This window comes from Anarrhichthys ocellatus, unplaced genomic scaffold, assembly GCF_004355925.1.
Source record: "Anarrhichthys ocellatus isolate YVR2014 unplaced genomic scaffold, GSC_Weel_1.0 scaffold1, whole genome shotgun sequence".
Lineage (NCBI taxonomy): Eukaryota > Metazoa > Chordata > Actinopteri > Perciformes > Anarhichadidae > Anarrhichthys > Anarrhichthys ocellatus.
Genome location: NW_022280031.1, coordinates 6,793,708 through 6,811,246, shown reverse-complemented (window position 1 = coordinate 6,811,246; position 17,539 = coordinate 6,793,708). Strand labels below are relative to the sequence as shown.

Genomic DNA, 17,539 nt, shown 5'->3' with positions numbered 1-17,539 from the left:
TATATATATATATATATATATATATATGGGCACCAAGCTTTTAACAACAGTCCACTGAAATATAATATATACCAGACGCTAGAGAGAAGCATTTATCAAAGTGAGCAAAAGCAAAAGGCAGAAGAGATTCTGAAAACTGTTATTTGACACTTTGATAGATGCCCTCTTCTGCCTTTCACCAGACTCCTAAGGCACACTGAGTGATCAAACTATTACTGTAGAAACAGCGGGGAAATTATTCTGTGGTGAGCTTGCACACGGCAGACTGATGTGGCCTACACTCCCCTCTTCCTCCTGGCTTTCTGTTAAACATCAGGCAGCAGAGAGCACTGGTGTTGGGATTGATTCCATATGCTGCAGTGCATGCATTCTCTTCTTCAGTAAAACAGAGTTTATAAGAAACTGCAAGGTGTTTTCTCTTTTCTATCCAACCAGTTCACTCGTGACTGCGATGGCTTTTGTGTTGTGCGTGACTCACTGATGGTAGAGATGAAGTCCAGGAAGCGCTCCTTTGGGAAGATGGGGTTCTCCAGTCCTCTGAAGTACAGCTTCAGCACCCCTGCCACTGAGTTGATATCATGCTCATTCTGGTCATCAATCAGGGGATCTTCTCCTGATTAAGAGATATATGTGTGCTTTCAGTGGTGACATTTGATGGGTTTATCCTGTTAGTATTTGTGACATGAAAAGGGGGAATAAAACGCCATCTGTCTTTGACTCACCTCTCTCAAATGAGTTCTTAATATCATTGACTTCGACCTGTGAGCCCGGCACACGAAATATGCCTTGCTGCTGCAAGCCTGAAAGAAAAATACAACCCAGGATTCAGAGATTCAGAGTTAAACTAGCGACCATTATCACCAAGCCCCAGTGCCAGCTTCATGAAAGCCCATTGGAAACACAAAACACAGAGCAGGAAATGTAATCTAGTCATAAAGGGAGATGCGTATTTTTCCATGAGAGGGCCCCTCAGTGAGGCTGCAACATATGGTTTCAGTTAGAGGGCTCCTAATCAGTTTTCGGGAGTTTCATTAGGTCCAGATCCAGAGGAAAGACCTGCAGGCTACAGCAATGAGCTGAAGACAGATGTGAAGGTAGACAGGGAGGAGTTATAATCACGGTTGTGGGGGGGGGGCTAAGCTGACTAAACCAAGATCAATGGGACTTTCAAAACTCTCTGTGTGTATGATCTATTGTTATGAGCTCGTCAAATCACTGGCAGGCAGCTGTGCGCCTCAGAGACTCGAGGTGCAGAGCAGAGCAGGTCAGTACCTGAGGTTATTTGTGGAAATAGATTGCCCCGTCCAATGTCTGCTGTCACTTCTTATGAGGCTGAAGGAGTTTTCAAAGGGCTCCATAGTTTGCTTTCTTTTTCTGCCCTTTCGCTCAGAGGTAGTAGTCACGGCAACATGGTGTGAGACTTACCGTACAGATTGATGTGTCTGACACAGCTCTCGACAACAAGTGGGATTGGCTGACCTGAATCCTGAAATGAAATGATGTAAAAAATAAATAAATACAGACAAGGCAGGACAAAAAACAGCAAAAAATAAACACATTACTAAAAGAGTAACATTTGTACAGCACCATTATTAACTAGTAACTATAACTACAATGTCTAAATACATAAATAAAGATTACCTTATCAATACGCAAAAAATAAAAAATCTCCTGTTCTAGTGCATATTAATTATTATCACAAAACTAATCCCTAAGAAACATTTTATTAAGCAAATTTCATGAGTGGTGTAAAGCAGACAAAAACATGCAAATTTTAAGTAGCAGCATGCAAGTGTAGCCCGAGCAGTAGCCGGTATATTTCCACTATTCGTCTAGAAGGTTAGTGCCCTTGTGCCCTGAACTATAGTCTCCAACAACAGATACCTGAACGCGGGTACGGGCATTCCTTCTTCCTCTGGGACAGAAAGCCGCAAAGCACAGAGTAGCAGCGGAAGAGAGGGCACAGAAGCACAAAGTTAGAAAAGCTCAGATGACGAATCACCCGTCTGGAGGTTAAAGAAGGCTAAGCACAAGGACTGGCAATAGGAAAGCTACAGAAATGCAGTGAAGGGTTGGGTGCAGTGAGGGACAAAGCAGATCCACTGCTGTCTCTCAATCGTTGAAAGAGTGGGTTTAGAAATAAAGCCAGAGATAGTAAATTGTTCTGGAGGGGAATAAAGAGACAGCTGACTGTTGCTCTGTCTGCACCAGCAGAACCACGGAAGGGAGGAGGAGGATTAGAGGTTAAACAGAGGCGTTATAGCACGTTCAAGGGCAGCTGGAAGAGGGAGGAACAGAAGGCCAAAGTGACGAAGAGAATGAGAGCGAAGGCTCTAGCCGCCTTCCCCTCCTGCTCCACAGGGGCTGCTCAGTCATACACCAGCAGAGGTACCTTGATGAAGGTCTCCATATTGCCGTTAAACAGCTTATGGTTATACACGGAGCGTGGCCTAGGCTTCCGCATTTTCTGTGGTTTGGGGGGAAGGGTGGGGGGCCTGTGAAATGATGGACAAATGATACAAAAACACCATATTCTGTGAAAACTGTAGAACCAAACATGGAGGCTCAAAAGCAGGTATGAATGAAAAAACAGCCTCTAAAACAGATCAGTAAAAAAACATCTGTTTAAGTAAAGTAAAGTTACATTTTTTAAAATTTTAATAGTTTTTTTTTTTAATAGTTGAGAAAAACCCAAAGTGAGATCTTTAATCACTGACGCATGATGAAAGTCAGCCTTTTAATTACCCCTGAGGGGTTGTGCAACTTGACTTACTAAAAACATAGCACAGATTAATGAACATGACTAACAAGGCCAATAAAATCATCAACAAGTTATTTTCAGTAAGTTTCATCATATTCATATATATATGACAATCCTTTTCGAAAGAAACCACAAAAGCATTATGTTGTATGTGCAAGCAGATGCCATTTTTGGAGAAGACAATGGCAACTGCAAAGCCATGGCCACTCTACGCCAACTTTAATATATTTAATATCCATTTTATGTCTATATAGCATGGTCTTTGTTTAGACAGTGCTTTTCATTTAGTGCAATGTTGCCATGCAATGTAGTAAAATATAACTAATATATAAAACAATAATTAAATTATTTAAATATAGATTTATCTGTTTGGGTATTCAAACAACAGCCAACATGCTTTTTTCTTCTTTTCCCAAAGACATTCTAACGATTTGAAAAAATGCTGTCGGCAAATGTTTCATGGCTGAAAGGCAAAGGACATCATACCTTGTAGTTCCACATTCAGCCCTTTCCCCTGCATGAACAAAAAAACACAAAAGGGACATGTCAAATCTTTGTGGTACACATTATACAGACTCCAGTGTCACTGAAGGGTTTGATGAGACACAACATGACTATTGAGGGAGAGATGAATGGAGCAGTGCGTACACCATTCAGAAAAAAAGCTATTGAGCAGTCGTCGCTGAAACCACAGGGGACCCAGAGGACCCTGTTGGGTTATAGGCCCCCTCGCAGAGCAAAGAAAAGGGGGGTGGCGGCTGCAGTGTGTATATTATGTTGGAGATGTCTGTGCTGGTTCACTGAGCCTTTTGTTATGGGTTTCCAACAACACACGCATATGCATGGACTCATTTAACTGAAAACACACACATACTTCAGTAAGTTAATTTAAAGATGACCCAGATTTTCTTTATCAACTGAGATTGTGTCTTTGTCTGCCAGTGACTGGATTATCAACTGAAAGTATTTCAACATTATTTCTTTACTCCATATAACAATGGACAGAAAGAGCAAAGGCTAACCCATTTCTCAACACATCATTCTGGCAGATGGACAGGGTCTCTGGAGCATTCATGTGAAGAAACAGCACATTTCCCAGACACCATTCCTCTGAGTGATAGCCTCTGTCTACCTCTGACCAACCAACCTCAAAATTACAGACTTTCTCAAGCATAAGCACAAAAGTCTACGTTGATTTTCCCCTAAATTCATTCGAAAAGTGCCAGAGTCCCTCATTGATAGAGGGATATGTACTATCAACATAAAAAGAGACGAGTACAAATCAGATTCACTGAACAAGGGAATTGGTGACTCCTTATCTGGGAAACAAGGGCTGGCAGATATCCTAGCACCATCTTGTCTGATGCCAGTGCTCGACATTATGTTTTTATTAATACATGCAGCAAGATGCAAACACCATGTGGCACTCACCAGTCTCATCTTGTTCCCTCTGTCATGCTCACGAACCACCACAAACACGCTATTTCGGGGGTGAATCAACGGGCTAATGAGCATTACGCAAGCCTGATTGATCACCTGAATAATTAAACATGGGTGGTACCTGGAGACGCCATATGCCGTTGACATACAAACGGCTCTGTCCAGAGAGTGATATGAACTATATTCTGAGTGTTTATGAGTGCAAAAGCATGCAGCTGATAGTTTGCCACAGAGGGTGGCAAAAGTGGCCCTGAAAGCTTGGGCAAAATACAATTTTAAGTAAAGACTTGAATGAATGAATGAATCCAATGTGTGAAATGAGGAAATATTCATGTGTGTTGCAAGGCCTCAGCTGTCTGTGCCTGATGCCCTTTTCTATGAGGTGAACCCCTGATGCAGGAGCAGCTGTAGAAACGGGGTCTGGGTCTGGTCCTGCTGATTGATTGGGCGTAAACTGTTCACGGCTGAGGTGACAAGGGGACCCCTGGGGAAGGGAGGGGCCGAGAGAAGCTTTTCTCTTACAGCCTGGAAATAGAAACCTTCCCTGCGGCTTCCCCATATAGAGACTAACCAGATAATGCTTTAACCAATAGAGATAAGCAGAATGGGGAATGGATACTTCAAAGTAGATGTGGTCTGCTTTTAGTGTGATAGTTTTTCTACTTGAATATCAAATCTCATTACTTCCTGCTTCCTTAAAAAATTGTTGTGTTTGTAGTCTCCTATACCTCATTGCTTGTTGCCTATTAGATCAGACCAGCACCATTATAACCCGAGGGCAGATATTTTACAGAGCTGTGGCGGGATATTCTGGGTCATAGATGAAGACAGACAAAGAGAATCGACTCCTTACCTTCGCCCAGTGTCTGCTTCAGTAAGTCATGCTTGGCCTGCAGCTTAATGATGAGGTTACTGCCATTCAGGTACTCCTTGAATTTCTACACACAGAGAGATGAAGGCAACAATGAGTGAGCAGCAGCACTAATCCAATGTAACATGAGCCCAGTCAAATGATTCAGTGTTGCTCAAATCAGCATAAATTCAATCTGTTCTAGTTTAATTTAATTTATATTGGCAGAGCATGTGGAAAGGATGACTGGTGGTTTGATTTTGAAAAGCAGAGCAACGCGGGAGTTCATAGCAGGCCATTAACATTTTGGAAGGATAGACAGATCAGAATTGACAAAAACTCACCGAAAAGTAAAACATTTCAGTCTCCTGTTGGTTCGACCTCCTCTTGGCTACATTCAGCTTGCTCATGTAGAACTCGGAGGCCACGGACTTAATAGATTCAGTGGAGCGGCTGTGGTGAAAGGCATCCGACATGTCAAAGTCCTCTACTGTCAGCATGTCCTGCAGCGTTTGCATGGTGGCATCCAAGGTCTTTCTCACCTGCACAGATGGGGGGAAATAGAAAGGAAAGAAGATGACTAATGGAACATCACATCATACTCCGAGCCTTGATGGAACCAAAGTAACTGATGAGATTTTCAAGGGCAAGAGAGTGATTTGCAGCACTAGCTTATTCATATCAAAGACAAATTGACCCCTGAACAATAAATGACCTTGAATTACACAGAAATTATATTGTGCAGCATTGAAATATCAGTCCAGAGCAACCCGAACATCAGGCATACATCAGACGAAGACATGAAAATGAAGAGTCTCTGGCAACGAAACAAATTGTATGTGTAAATTACTGAAGAAGGCTTTTTGTTTAGGGCTGAGATTGATAAAGCCCATTTCCTGTAATGGCAGGGCTCGTCCATTATCCTCCAGAGCACAAGACACAGGGAGACAGGGAAGAGGCAGAGCCATTGGCACAGGAGACTCTAACAGGCCCTGGTTATTATAACCTCCATTTGCACTTTTGTGTCTGCGGCACTTAATGAGAAAGTCCTCTCTTCATCACGAAATATACAATTTCATATATAACATCATAGAAAACACAACACTGGTGCTGTGACAATCTTAATATATTCTCGCCTCCTGCAGAGAAAGGGTCATTGGAGTGTAATTGCAATGAGAACAGATGGTGATGTGGCCCTCCTACTTGGCTCCGGGGTAAATGAGACTGTTTTTGGGGGGTGGGGCTGATGGTGGTGGTGGAGGGGTTGCTGGACAGACACAGGCCCATCATAAATCCTCACCTCCTCATTCTCAATCTTTAGCGTAGCTAAGCGGGACTGCAGTTGGTGGTAGCGCATCAGGAGTTCAGTCTGGACAGGCTGCTGGGCGCTCACCTGGCACACCTGAGGAGGCGAAGGAGGACACATGGGTTACAACAGACACAAAAGATCCATCTGAAGCTCAAATAGTTACTTTGTAAAAAATAAACATTCTTCATTAAGTGACATCAATGTTAAATCTGCAGCATTTTAAGCATCTCACCTCATCTCCCATGTGTGGCAGGTACTCAAAGCGCATTGGAGGGCAGAACACCTGGTTATGCATATCCATTATCTTGTGCTTGTCACTGCGGGAATCCAGGTTGTCCACCGCATTCTCTATGATATCCAGTCCCTCGTGGCGGGATGTCTCCAAGTTATACTCGGCAGATAAGTAGGTCCTGAGGGTGCGTGCCAAGCTAGCATGGTAGCCCAGGTCACAGCACTGCGGAGATAAAATGTCTGATAAATAACCAGGAAAACATTCTGAAAATGTAGTAGTGGATGGAGTTGCAAAATAAAGTCTGAAATAATTAAGATTAAATCAACACAAGGCTGAAAAAACATGTTTTAAGTTGCACCTGTTACCACACACAACAGTGATGTCATGATGTACCGACCACTCCCTGGAGTACACTTCTACATCACTGCTGCAGCAACGTGTGAAGTTAGGCCACTGAAAGTGACCAAAAACTTGCAAAAGATTTTGAACTGGTGTTACGTTGCTCTTTAATTAATATAGATTTATCAGGGAATAAGGAGGAATGTGCGAGTTTCAGTAAAGTTGGTTAGTTTGATGACCTTCTAGCATGTTCAGACCTATTTAATGGAATAAATCCCAGATTGCATCCTGCTACGGGTTACCTTTCAGAAATAGAAGTGGAGTTCACAGAATTTCAGGAGCTAGCACAGTAGGACACCAGGGATAATTACAGAGTCTTATCATACAGAGCTGGATGAAGTAACCTAATTAAGCAGAGGATGGTTGTGAGAAGGTTCAGAGGGAGCTTGAGGCAGCTGACAGCTCTGTGAATCACTATGTAAACTCTCTTTAACACTCTTTAGCACTGAGGAAGTACTCTTTCTACTTTGGTGCACAAGCCTCATTTGCGCCACTCAGTCAAAGTGGTTCAATAGATTAAAGACTAAAGGGAGCAAATTAGCTTCTTTTTGAACACGCAAACTGAGTGAAAACACATTCATATATCCAGCAGCAGCCTGAAGGAAGCAGATTATCGGCGAAGGAAGATTAGATACACTGTCGACACACGAATCACACACTTCCATGTGTTTTATATCTTTCCCATTAGAGCTGTGCAAACATATTTTAGGTGAATACTGCATATTAACATTTATATATGCATTTCATATGCCACTCATTTAATTTTCAATATGTTTATGTTTACATAAACTCACTCGTTTGATTAAAGTCTACTCAAGTTTTTACCCACAGCAACAATACCTCACACAATCACTTTAAAATGCTTAAATTTCAATTTGGTCGCATGTAATCACCACAATAGATGCATCTAATGTATGCATTAACCACCATGTACTGAATTATTGTTTTTTGTCTTTTGTACTGTATGCTACAGCTTACCATTTGCTACTGCAAGGATTACATTTTAACCCTTAATCATGCGGACACCACTGACCAACCTCCCTAATCACAGCATTCATTATTTCTAGGCAGCGTAGAATCAACTCAACATGTTGTTCAGAATTACTCTTCAACAGTTTAAAGCCAGTGATGCTAACTGACAAAGCTGACTTCTTGCAGCGTGAGCATCTGGTTTGATGTGTAGTGTACAGTTACTCTGAGTTGACAAACGGACCCTTCTTCCTCCCCTGCCCCGCTTGTGGCAGCCAAACCAGTCAAGCTCACAATCCCATACCCTGCAGCTCAGCAGGATTTGGGATGACATGGACATTTCAGTTCCAAGACACTGGGTCCATGAAAGAGGCAGGGATAGGCACGAATCGGGTTATTATTATGTCAAGCTACCACCAACATCTCACCATCACACTGCACATAGTAGATACATACTCTTCATGCTATTTCAACTGCAATTGTGTAAAATAATGTAATGGTTTGTTACATTATAGAAATCTCACTGAAATCATATCTTATCACGCCTGACCTGGAAAATGTACTATCGCTGTGACTAATGTAGGGCCGTATGGTGGTCAGGCCTCAAGCAAAAATGTGACAACCAGGCCATTAACAGAGGAGAAAACAGGCACATTGAAGGGCTGACAGGTTAACATCATAGATAGAAATCTTAATATTAAGGTTTTTAACAGCCACAAAGCCCACATTCACTACCATTTGTCACTTGAACTCTATATAATATAATATTATATCTTCTAAAATGCTTCATAATGTGTTTTGATTATTGTTATAAAGGCTGTGTGTGTGTGTGTGTGTGTGTGTGTGTATCACATAATAGTGGAACTGGATGAAAAAACTCTCAGAGTCTCAAAGTCACACCTTCCTGAAGTGTTCACATCTGAAAGTTGTAGATACAGAAGATTTTGAAATACTTTGTCTAAGATGTCAATAAAGGCTTCCTCATCTCAATGTTTCTCTGTTTGTCTGCAGGATGACTGGTAGCAGGTCACCCGTGGCTTAGAGCCCAGTGCCAACCACATTAACTGCATTCATGCCTGCATAAACACAGCCGCTGCTCACCAGCTGACTTTGATCATCTTCCAACCATTAGTGGTTTGATGAACAAAGTCAGTCATTTTAAACTGTGGCAATCAGACTTTCCAGCAGTGCTACTGGTTCATGATTTCAATAAAAGTGACTTCATATCAAAGTGGTTGATGTAGGTTTGGTGCACATACTGTACAAAATGGGGATATTATTGTCAATTATAATGAAGGGAATATTATAGTGTCGGAGTTAGAAAGACTGCTTCCTCTACTCTGACCAATTAAAGGAGAGACCACATAAGGACAGAAACAGCAGCGAGAGAGTCGGTATGTGTCTGGCGTCATGTCTTTTACTTGGTGACAGTTTGAGGCAGACAATCACAAGTACATGCTGTGTTCGTCCCAGCAAAGGTCCCAAAAGCAGCATCAATTAAAACAAATGAATGAGGACAAGACAGAGGAGTCAACACTGATGGAGTTCCTTGAGAAAATCAGTCAAAAGTATCCTCCTGTAGCTGTGTAACTAATACTCATGTCAACAGCAATCAGTTACCAGCATATCGGTGTTAAGTTTGCTGTGCAGAGATTAATAATGAAAAAAATGATGGCAAATATATTTATTGGGGCCAACAGAGCAGCTTGAAAACAAACAGCTAACAGGCTGAGAGTGAATGAAACTCCGGAACAGATGGTGAGAAAAGCGACAGTGCTGCATAGTTAAATCAACATCAGAAATCCCAGCTGAGAGATATAAACAAACACATGTGCCTAGTGCATACTTACATCAATCATATCAGAGACGTCATGGATGTAATACTTTGCCACAACTGCATTTGTTGCTGCCAGGTTCAACAAATAGTCATTCCGGGCTTTTGTGCATTTCAGCTTATTCTCTGAGTACTTGGCTTGCCTCTGGGGAGGAGAGAAGAGACAGAGTAGATGAGGACAACAAACATCAGTGCAGGGAAATGAAGCAGTAGGGAGGGTTTGAGTGTGCGCTCAGGCAGTGGCAACTTTGGGACCAGCCTTGGGACAGAGACGGCAGGTAAGTCTGGAGATTCAGGCTGTAGAGAAGCTGCTTCTAGATAGTAATGTGTTAAGTGACACAGCCAGGCTTTAGTCATGATTCTGTCTCTAAACACTTAAGTAGCAGAGGTTATTGATATGTAGCATCACAGGAACATTCTGACATTTTGGTGTCTATGCTTATTCACTTTCAGGCAGAAATTTAGATGAGAAGATTGAGTCTGAGTAAATACAAAGCCGGGGCCAGCAGCGGGTTAGCTTAGCTTAGCATAAACACTGGAAACCAAAAGGTAACAAAATCCAACTACTAGCATCTGGAAAATTCACTTTACTCATATTTTTTAATCTGTACAAAAAAGAAAAAGTGTCAAGCGTAAAACAACAAGTAAGCAGATTTTGATACCTTTGGACAGAGCCAGGCTCATTTCCCCCTGTTTCCAGTCTTTATGCTAAGCTAAACTAACTGGCTGCTGGTTTCAGCTACATATTAACTATACAGACATGAAAAGGGTATCATTTTTCTCATCTAACTCCCAGCAAGAAAGTGTGTATTTCCCAAAATGTAAAATGATTCCTTCAAATAGAACATTTAAAGTATTTAAACAGACTTTAACTTGATGGTCGGCAATCTGTGGGCCTTTATCTCCCATGTGAATTCAGATCAATACATGCAATTCTACTAGAATCTAAAGAATATAGATAAAATAACATTTTCCATCAAGTGACATTTGTGCTGAAAAATGAAAACACATTGATTTTGCAAACTTGTGCTTGTGAAGTAGTTTCACTCTACCAACTCAATGACTCAGAAATACAAAATACAATACAAATACAATACAAAAGCATCATAGTTCTAAAGCAGAGACATTTTGCCCATTATTTGAATAGTTTGTAAATTTCACTATACATGAACATTTCACTCCCAATTTCACAAAGCTATTATAATGCCAAATTTCTGCAGTGGCTTAGAGGAAAAGAGATTAACTGCAGTGTCTTCCTCTTCTTCCTCTAACCTGTTAGCAGGCAGAGTAATGAGACAAAAGCTTAGAAACAAGAAGCAGAGGGAGAACTCATCGGCATGCTGTGTTATAAATAGTGTTCAGTTCCCAAGAAAAGCAGCATCTCTGAGGATACCAGCCTGAGGAGGCTGTCATTCTGACAGCCTTTTGATTTCTCGCACTTGAGAGATAATGGGAGTTTCATTTGAGAGAAGAAATTCCAGAAGAAGATCCAGAATAAAAAATGCATGGGTGCTTCTAAAGTACATGGTGCTCCAGAGACCACCAACCCTAGACTGCTGGCAGAGAAGACTTTGTACAAAGAAGAAATCTGCATAAGATGGAAAGTGAGTCGGGTTGTTGGCAGGGAGTACTGCTGTTTGCTCAGTGAGTATCTGGCTGCAGACCTACAGCATTCTCCTGAGACTTTCTGACATTATGCTGGTCTATCCCTCTCTCACTCTCTCCATGTGAACCCAACAAATAGAGCTGGTCCTCCAGTTACTTCAAAATGACTCATTCAGCTTTGAGGAGAAGCTGCTTAACCTGCAATAACTGTGAATATTACACGTTCATTATTTACACTTCAGCATCTTTGGTTGGTATGGTGAACTTGTTGGCAAAACTTCCCACAGACATGATCAGACAGATCAAATTTCTGACCACCTGACAGATGTAAGTCAAATATTCACTCTGCTATTCGCTCTGTTCTTGGTCTTTACTAACTCCTGAGGGAAATACGTAATGTGCCACTGTGTTCAGCAGATGGTCGCTAACTTTGTCTAAGTGTACGTACACAGTGGGTTGAGCAATACAGCTGCCTGCTGTGACCAGAAATGACGTTACGACATTGGTTAGAGTTAACCAAAACATAAAAAACAGAGTTGAAAGCTCAAAACCAAAACAATAAGCTCAAAGAAGCTACAAAGCTCAGATGAGCTGAAAAGGAACTGCAGGTTTCAGTGTTAATTCTTTGTGGGTTCCCCTATGAGCGACCCCTTTAACATTGAACATAGCAATAACATGCATTGCTCTTACACAAATACTGATAATAGCAGCTCTTAATGTCTAAGCTGGCCTAAAAACCCAACTGATGGTTCGGGATTTGAAGCTGAATGGCTCCATATACGTAAACATACACAACACTATCCATCCTTCATACACACCTTCTCTTTCATCTTCTCAATTTTCCTGACGAAGCTGCGTCTTGGTTGGCGGTCCTCGTGGCGCAGGAGGTTGACGTTGAGATCTCCGGACTTGCTGAACTGCTTCTCCTCCTGCTTCTCAGCATCCTTCAACTTGCTCTCTGCACTGATGCTCTCAGTGTGGTACATGTGGTATGTTTTCATCACCTGCAGCAGGAGCATGACAGATATTCAAAACATTGACCATTAATGATGCTTCTTATTATCATCATCATCATCATCACCACCACATTTTACCAATATAGGTTATTATAACCTGGAATGACAAGATTTAAAGATGCTTGGCAGATGCTGCCAAACTATGAAAAAGTGACAAATCAGAGGATAGTAAGTACAGTAGCCCACAGACTGAGAGGAGCAAATAGGTGTTATATCAATGCTTTATACAAAACTAGAGCTGCAGCGATACGGTGATTATTAATTTAGTCGAACAGAAAATGAATTGGCAACTATTTTGATAATTGATTAATTGCTTCAAAAATGCCAAATATTCCATGGTTTCTGATCCTCAAATGTGAGGATTTGCTGCTATTCTATGTCAGATTTTTACATTTTATAGGCTAACCAATGAATCGAAAAAAAAGATCACTATATTAATTGAATAGGAAAATAATTGTTAAAGTCCTATATACAATAATACATAGTGAGTAGAAGTTGATGGCATCCTTAGTATTTTTAGTTAGCCAGCCATAAATATGTAGTAGCAGCCACTGCTGGGAATTGTAAACGGACTTGTAAACAAGCCCCGATTCAGTTTGCAAATTGTCATGGATACCACAACACAGAAACTTTAAGGTGGGTCGACTGAGAAGTGATATAAATGGTTTAACAAGCTTCTTTGTAGGCCAAACCAGAAAGACTCTTTTTTGCTTGTGTGCTTATACGCTCTTCACACACCACAATCAACACCTGTACACTGACTTACAACAGCATTACTGTTGTCTTGATAATGCCATATTCCCTCCAAGATGCAACCAACATTGCAGAGATAAAAAGAAAAGATCAGAGTTTTGAAGGCCGTCCGTGTCCTTTCCTTCCAAAATTTGGTTTGATTTGAGCTTTTTCATGGTGGCCCGGAAGATCAATTTAGAAGTCAATGCAGTTGTAACAAAGATGTCTCTACATGTGGAATATTTCAAGTGAATCCAGGGGCCCAGGGTTGTGTGTGGTTTAGCCTTGGCTGTCAAATCTTCAACTCACTCCCTCACCCCCAATAACTGGGGCTTTCCCAGCCTCATCACTTCTACAGTAACTCTTCATCACCCAAAACTTGTTCATTTTCAGCTCTTTTGAGCAGCAGTGACAACATTGTTCTCTGCATTTACCTCTTCACTTTGATCTCTACTTAGACACTCAGACCCCCCACACCAACATGGCGATGACAAGACTGTAGTGACAGAAAAGCCTTCTTAGACAAGACAGAAGCATCCTACGTCTTTAACTCGTCCCAGATGGTCGTTGGGAGAGTCTGTCCTCTTGGAAGCCCATTCTTAAGCCTCGTAAAGGAAGGTCCAGATGTGAGCAGCCTCTTCAAACATCTCGAGCACATAGAATTAGCTATGAACACCTCAGGATGTTAGACCGTCAACATAAACAGTCATTTCTTTGATTCCTGGGATTGAGTAAGTAATGCTCATGGTGCTGAACTAAAGCAGTGGGGTTCCTTTTATCTCTACAAGAGCTACTTATCAAATTACATGTTTGACGTTGGGTCACACTATAATCATCCAATGACCTCCAACCCTGTGGTAGTAATATTTACCAGTGATGCAACTTGAAGTGGCTCTATTTATTCCCTTGTATGTGCTCTGAGTAAATAGTACTCCTCTCCAGGCAGTGAAGGAACTCTTATAAAAAACTACAACAACAGAGTGACAAAAAGCTGCAGGGAAAACACCTGAAAGTGAAATAAATAGATAGAATAAAAGTCACTAGTCTATTCTCAGAGACAAAGCTTGACTTCGACGTTGCCACTCCACGAAGAGAGAAACTAGGCTAACACCGTTTCTCCCCAGGCGGTCAACCCGTTTCCTTTCAAATTCCTCTGAAGACGTGCTACATTTCAATGCAGCCAACTTTGAACCATCTGACTACAGGACCTGCAGCTAAAGACACAAACTCATTTGCAGAAAGACTGAGCTTCAGCTGCGTCTACAGGAGGTGTGTGTTTAGTTGAGTCATCTGACGACAGCCATGGGCCATTTAAATCCTGCAATCTCTGAGCTGGTGAAACAAACCCAACAGTAAGATAATGGCTGGAGTTTCCATGAATGCAAGGTGAGAAGTAGATACTGCTTTTCAACGTACATCTAAATATTCTTGGCATTTAAGCCCCTGACTAACCACAACACCCCTGGTTCTACTCTGACTGAGGACCTTTGTTTCTTTCTTTCCCTCTTTATCCCCCGTTAAAATATTCACCTCTCTGACCACTTTGAAAGATCTACTGTGAAGAGTGAAAACAGGCTCTTAACCATATCATGGAAAAATTATGAAAAGTGTCACAAAGTCAAACCAAAAAATGAAGGTTACCGTTTGCAGAAAAGGGCAAGTGAGATGCAACAAATCTCTTTCAAAAGGGTCTTATACATATACATACATATAAATAAATATACATACATACATACATACATACACATAAATGAATCATGCGCAAAATAAAGAAGATTTTTGGTCTGATCTTTCCCAATAATTAAACAGCAGCTATGATATTTTGACATTTATTTTTTTCAGCACTAACAAGCAGTGAGTAGATGTTGTTAAATACTGTTGAGAAAACAATGACTGAACTACAAATGTGTAAATGAATGGAACCAGCACCCAGGTCTGCAGGAGATATGGTCGATATTGATAACAAAAGAATAACCGTGTATGAGACTGAAGAGCAGACATCAGACACAAGGTGGTAGATCAGACAGATAAGATAAGCTTTATTGATCTCAGTGGGGATATTAAGTCAGTGCAGCAGGAAATTAAAACAGGTAAAAGCTAAGAAAACTGAATTTCACAAAGACATGTTGCCGAGAGCAGGAAGTGACTTGCTCCTTGTACATCCTGGCTTCTGCTCCTCTCTCATTTCAGGTTTGGTATAGATGACAAGCCACCAGAACGACAACAGGTTCTTCTCTCAGTAATACTCATGCTGCAGCGTAATATTTGAACAATAGCTACAGCCCACAGTCTTACCACTCACCGATCAGCCAGGGATCCAAATGGGAATTTCACAGTTTTATTTCAGCAAAATTTGTTTTGTTGGCAGCCAGCGAAAACTGTTTCAAAACACCACAAGGCCATCACCATGTGGCCACGCTATTGATTTAGCTATTTCTGTACAATCAAATACTAACAAGGGTGCAGTCATGAAAAACTGCTTTATTTTCCTCCAACAGACAACATTACAGCTGCCTGAGGGTCATTTGTGAAATAACTTCTATGCCTGCCTGTGCATTGTCAAACCTCCAACCCACAGCGTTGTGGTGGAAGCATAACGCCCACCCTACATTTACCTCAAAGGTAAATACCGTTAGCTCTGTCAGCACTGTTTGTGCTGTTAGAACCATTAGCTGCTAGCCGCTAGCTCAGCCGTCTCCATGTTGGGAGTAGTGTGGAGGCAATCCCTTAATCAATGATTAACACCTTTAAAGAAAAAAAGAAAGGAGTCAAGAAGAAATACTAAAACAGGGAACCCCCTTCAAATATGGTCACGATGCAACGGATAGTTAGTGAGAAAACAATGAATTAGAAGGGAAAGGTATGTGTTTAATGTCTAACATGAAATCTTTAATTTCATAGGAAGAGATATTGGTGTTATTGCAACAATAATCAATTTATTAACCTTCGCTGAGAATGTTCACACAACTCCTACAATCCTCATGTTCAGAAAGAACGAGGAAATACGTCAACGTTTGGATTTCAAATGTTCTGCCGGACTGCAGCTGAGGCAAAGTAGAAAATGAGAAGAGGAACCATCTGACTTTTACCATGCAGCATTGTCCAAAAAGTATAAAGATATAAATAATCATATGTTTCCATGTGTTTCAATGAACCTGAAATACACAGTGAACCAATCTGGCAATAGCTGACAGGTACAACCTTTTGCACCAATAATTGCATTTTAATTTATCAACATAAAGACATAAAGTGTGGAGTATAGAAACTATGGCCAGTCTTTAAAAGTATTTGCCAATAACAGAGCCCTTTCAAGATGCAAATGAATGTCATGAACATGCACGCACTTTTGATTATCACTTGATCTCCATAACGGGGATCTTTTGCAGCATCCAAATGTACAGATGGCAAGATCAGGGAGAGTTGCCAGCACTGCCCTTTGATAGTTTGACTTTCATCACATTGCACAAATAAATAAGTCATACTATACAAGGCAGCTCTGCCATCTCTTCAGTTTCACCGCAGGGGGCAGAAGACTGCTGAAGTTGCCTGGAGCTCGTCCAGGTTTTGGGCACTATGCCTCCCTCAATAAGAACTCACCAGAGTGCTCAGTGCCGCACCAGTACAGTATGTCCTAATCCCTGACAGACGTTCATTTATCTGCCAGGTTTCCTGCAGGAAATCCCCTTATTAACAATTCAGTTTCTTAGTTCTAACCAATTATCAAAGAATAAAATGAATACAAAAGTGGTCGAAGAAATGGTGAAAACAAAAACTCTTAGTTAACTCAAGTTAACTTACTTAACTTGTGTTATCTGACAGTGTTGTAACAACACAGTCTGTGTGCTGACACCCCATTTAAATACATCGAACAAAATGTGGTATGGAAGACATACTGCCTTTAATACTTTAATATTTTGTGCATTTGACTGCATTAGTTTTAGCAAGCTGTATCTATTAAAAATGGAAACTGAGTGTATATTATGCATAGGTGGGCTGACGGTAAGCCTCGGTTTTAGGTTCTGCCAGGACTGTCGTACGGACATGACGTGGAATGGTGACGAGGAAACGTTTGGATCTTTTATACTCTGTGCGGGAAAGCACACGTAGTTCAAAATGTACAAAGAAGAAAGCAAGGTAATAAAAGATAATTAAAAAAGAGAGAACATGAAATAAAATGTCAGAAGGCCAGAGAGAGGAAAAAGAAGTGGATGAGCTCGGAGATGCGATAAGGTGCGAGGCATCGATCAGTAGCAGACACTGTGTATTACTTACAGTGTAGAGTTCATTCGTCACCTTCACCAGCTCCTCGTGCATCTGGATCCCAATGTCCTTGCTCTGAAACACAGCGAGCAAAAATAGCAGGGGTGAGACAACAAATAATGTTGGAGCCTT

General features: G+C 41.2%; 1 protein-coding gene across 2 annotated transcripts in view; it reads right to left on the bottom strand.

Annotated features, from left to right (window-relative positions):
• The window catches only part of srgap3 (SLIT-ROBO Rho GTPase activating protein 3), a 56,521-nt gene that overhangs the window by 13,449 nt on the left and 25,533 nt on the right, over positions 1-17,539 (bottom strand). Inside the window, exons 4-15 of one of the 2 annotated variants that reach the window (XM_031859452.1) lie at positions 17,420-17,482; positions 12,218-12,403; positions 9,811-9,939; positions 6,593-6,814; positions 6,352-6,453; positions 5,396-5,593; positions 5,055-5,139; positions 3,248-3,275; positions 2,393-2,495; positions 1,426-1,486; positions 723-800; positions 479-613 (exon numbers count right to left, since the gene is read on the bottom strand). In XM_031859452.1, coding sequence (XP_031715312.1) covers positions 479-613; positions 723-800; positions 1,426-1,486; positions 2,393-2,495; positions 3,248-3,275; positions 5,055-5,139; positions 5,396-5,593; positions 6,352-6,453; positions 6,593-6,814; positions 9,811-9,939; positions 12,218-12,403; positions 17,420-17,482 — 1,390 coding nt within the window. Of the gene's footprint in view, positions 1-478; positions 614-722; positions 801-1,425; positions 1,487-1,884; positions 1,916-2,392; positions 2,496-3,247; positions 3,276-5,054; positions 5,140-5,395; positions 5,594-6,351; positions 6,454-6,592; positions 6,815-9,810; positions 9,940-12,217; positions 12,404-17,419; positions 17,483-17,539 lie in introns of both variants that reach the window. The other variant, XM_031859542.1, reaches the window with a different exon arrangement.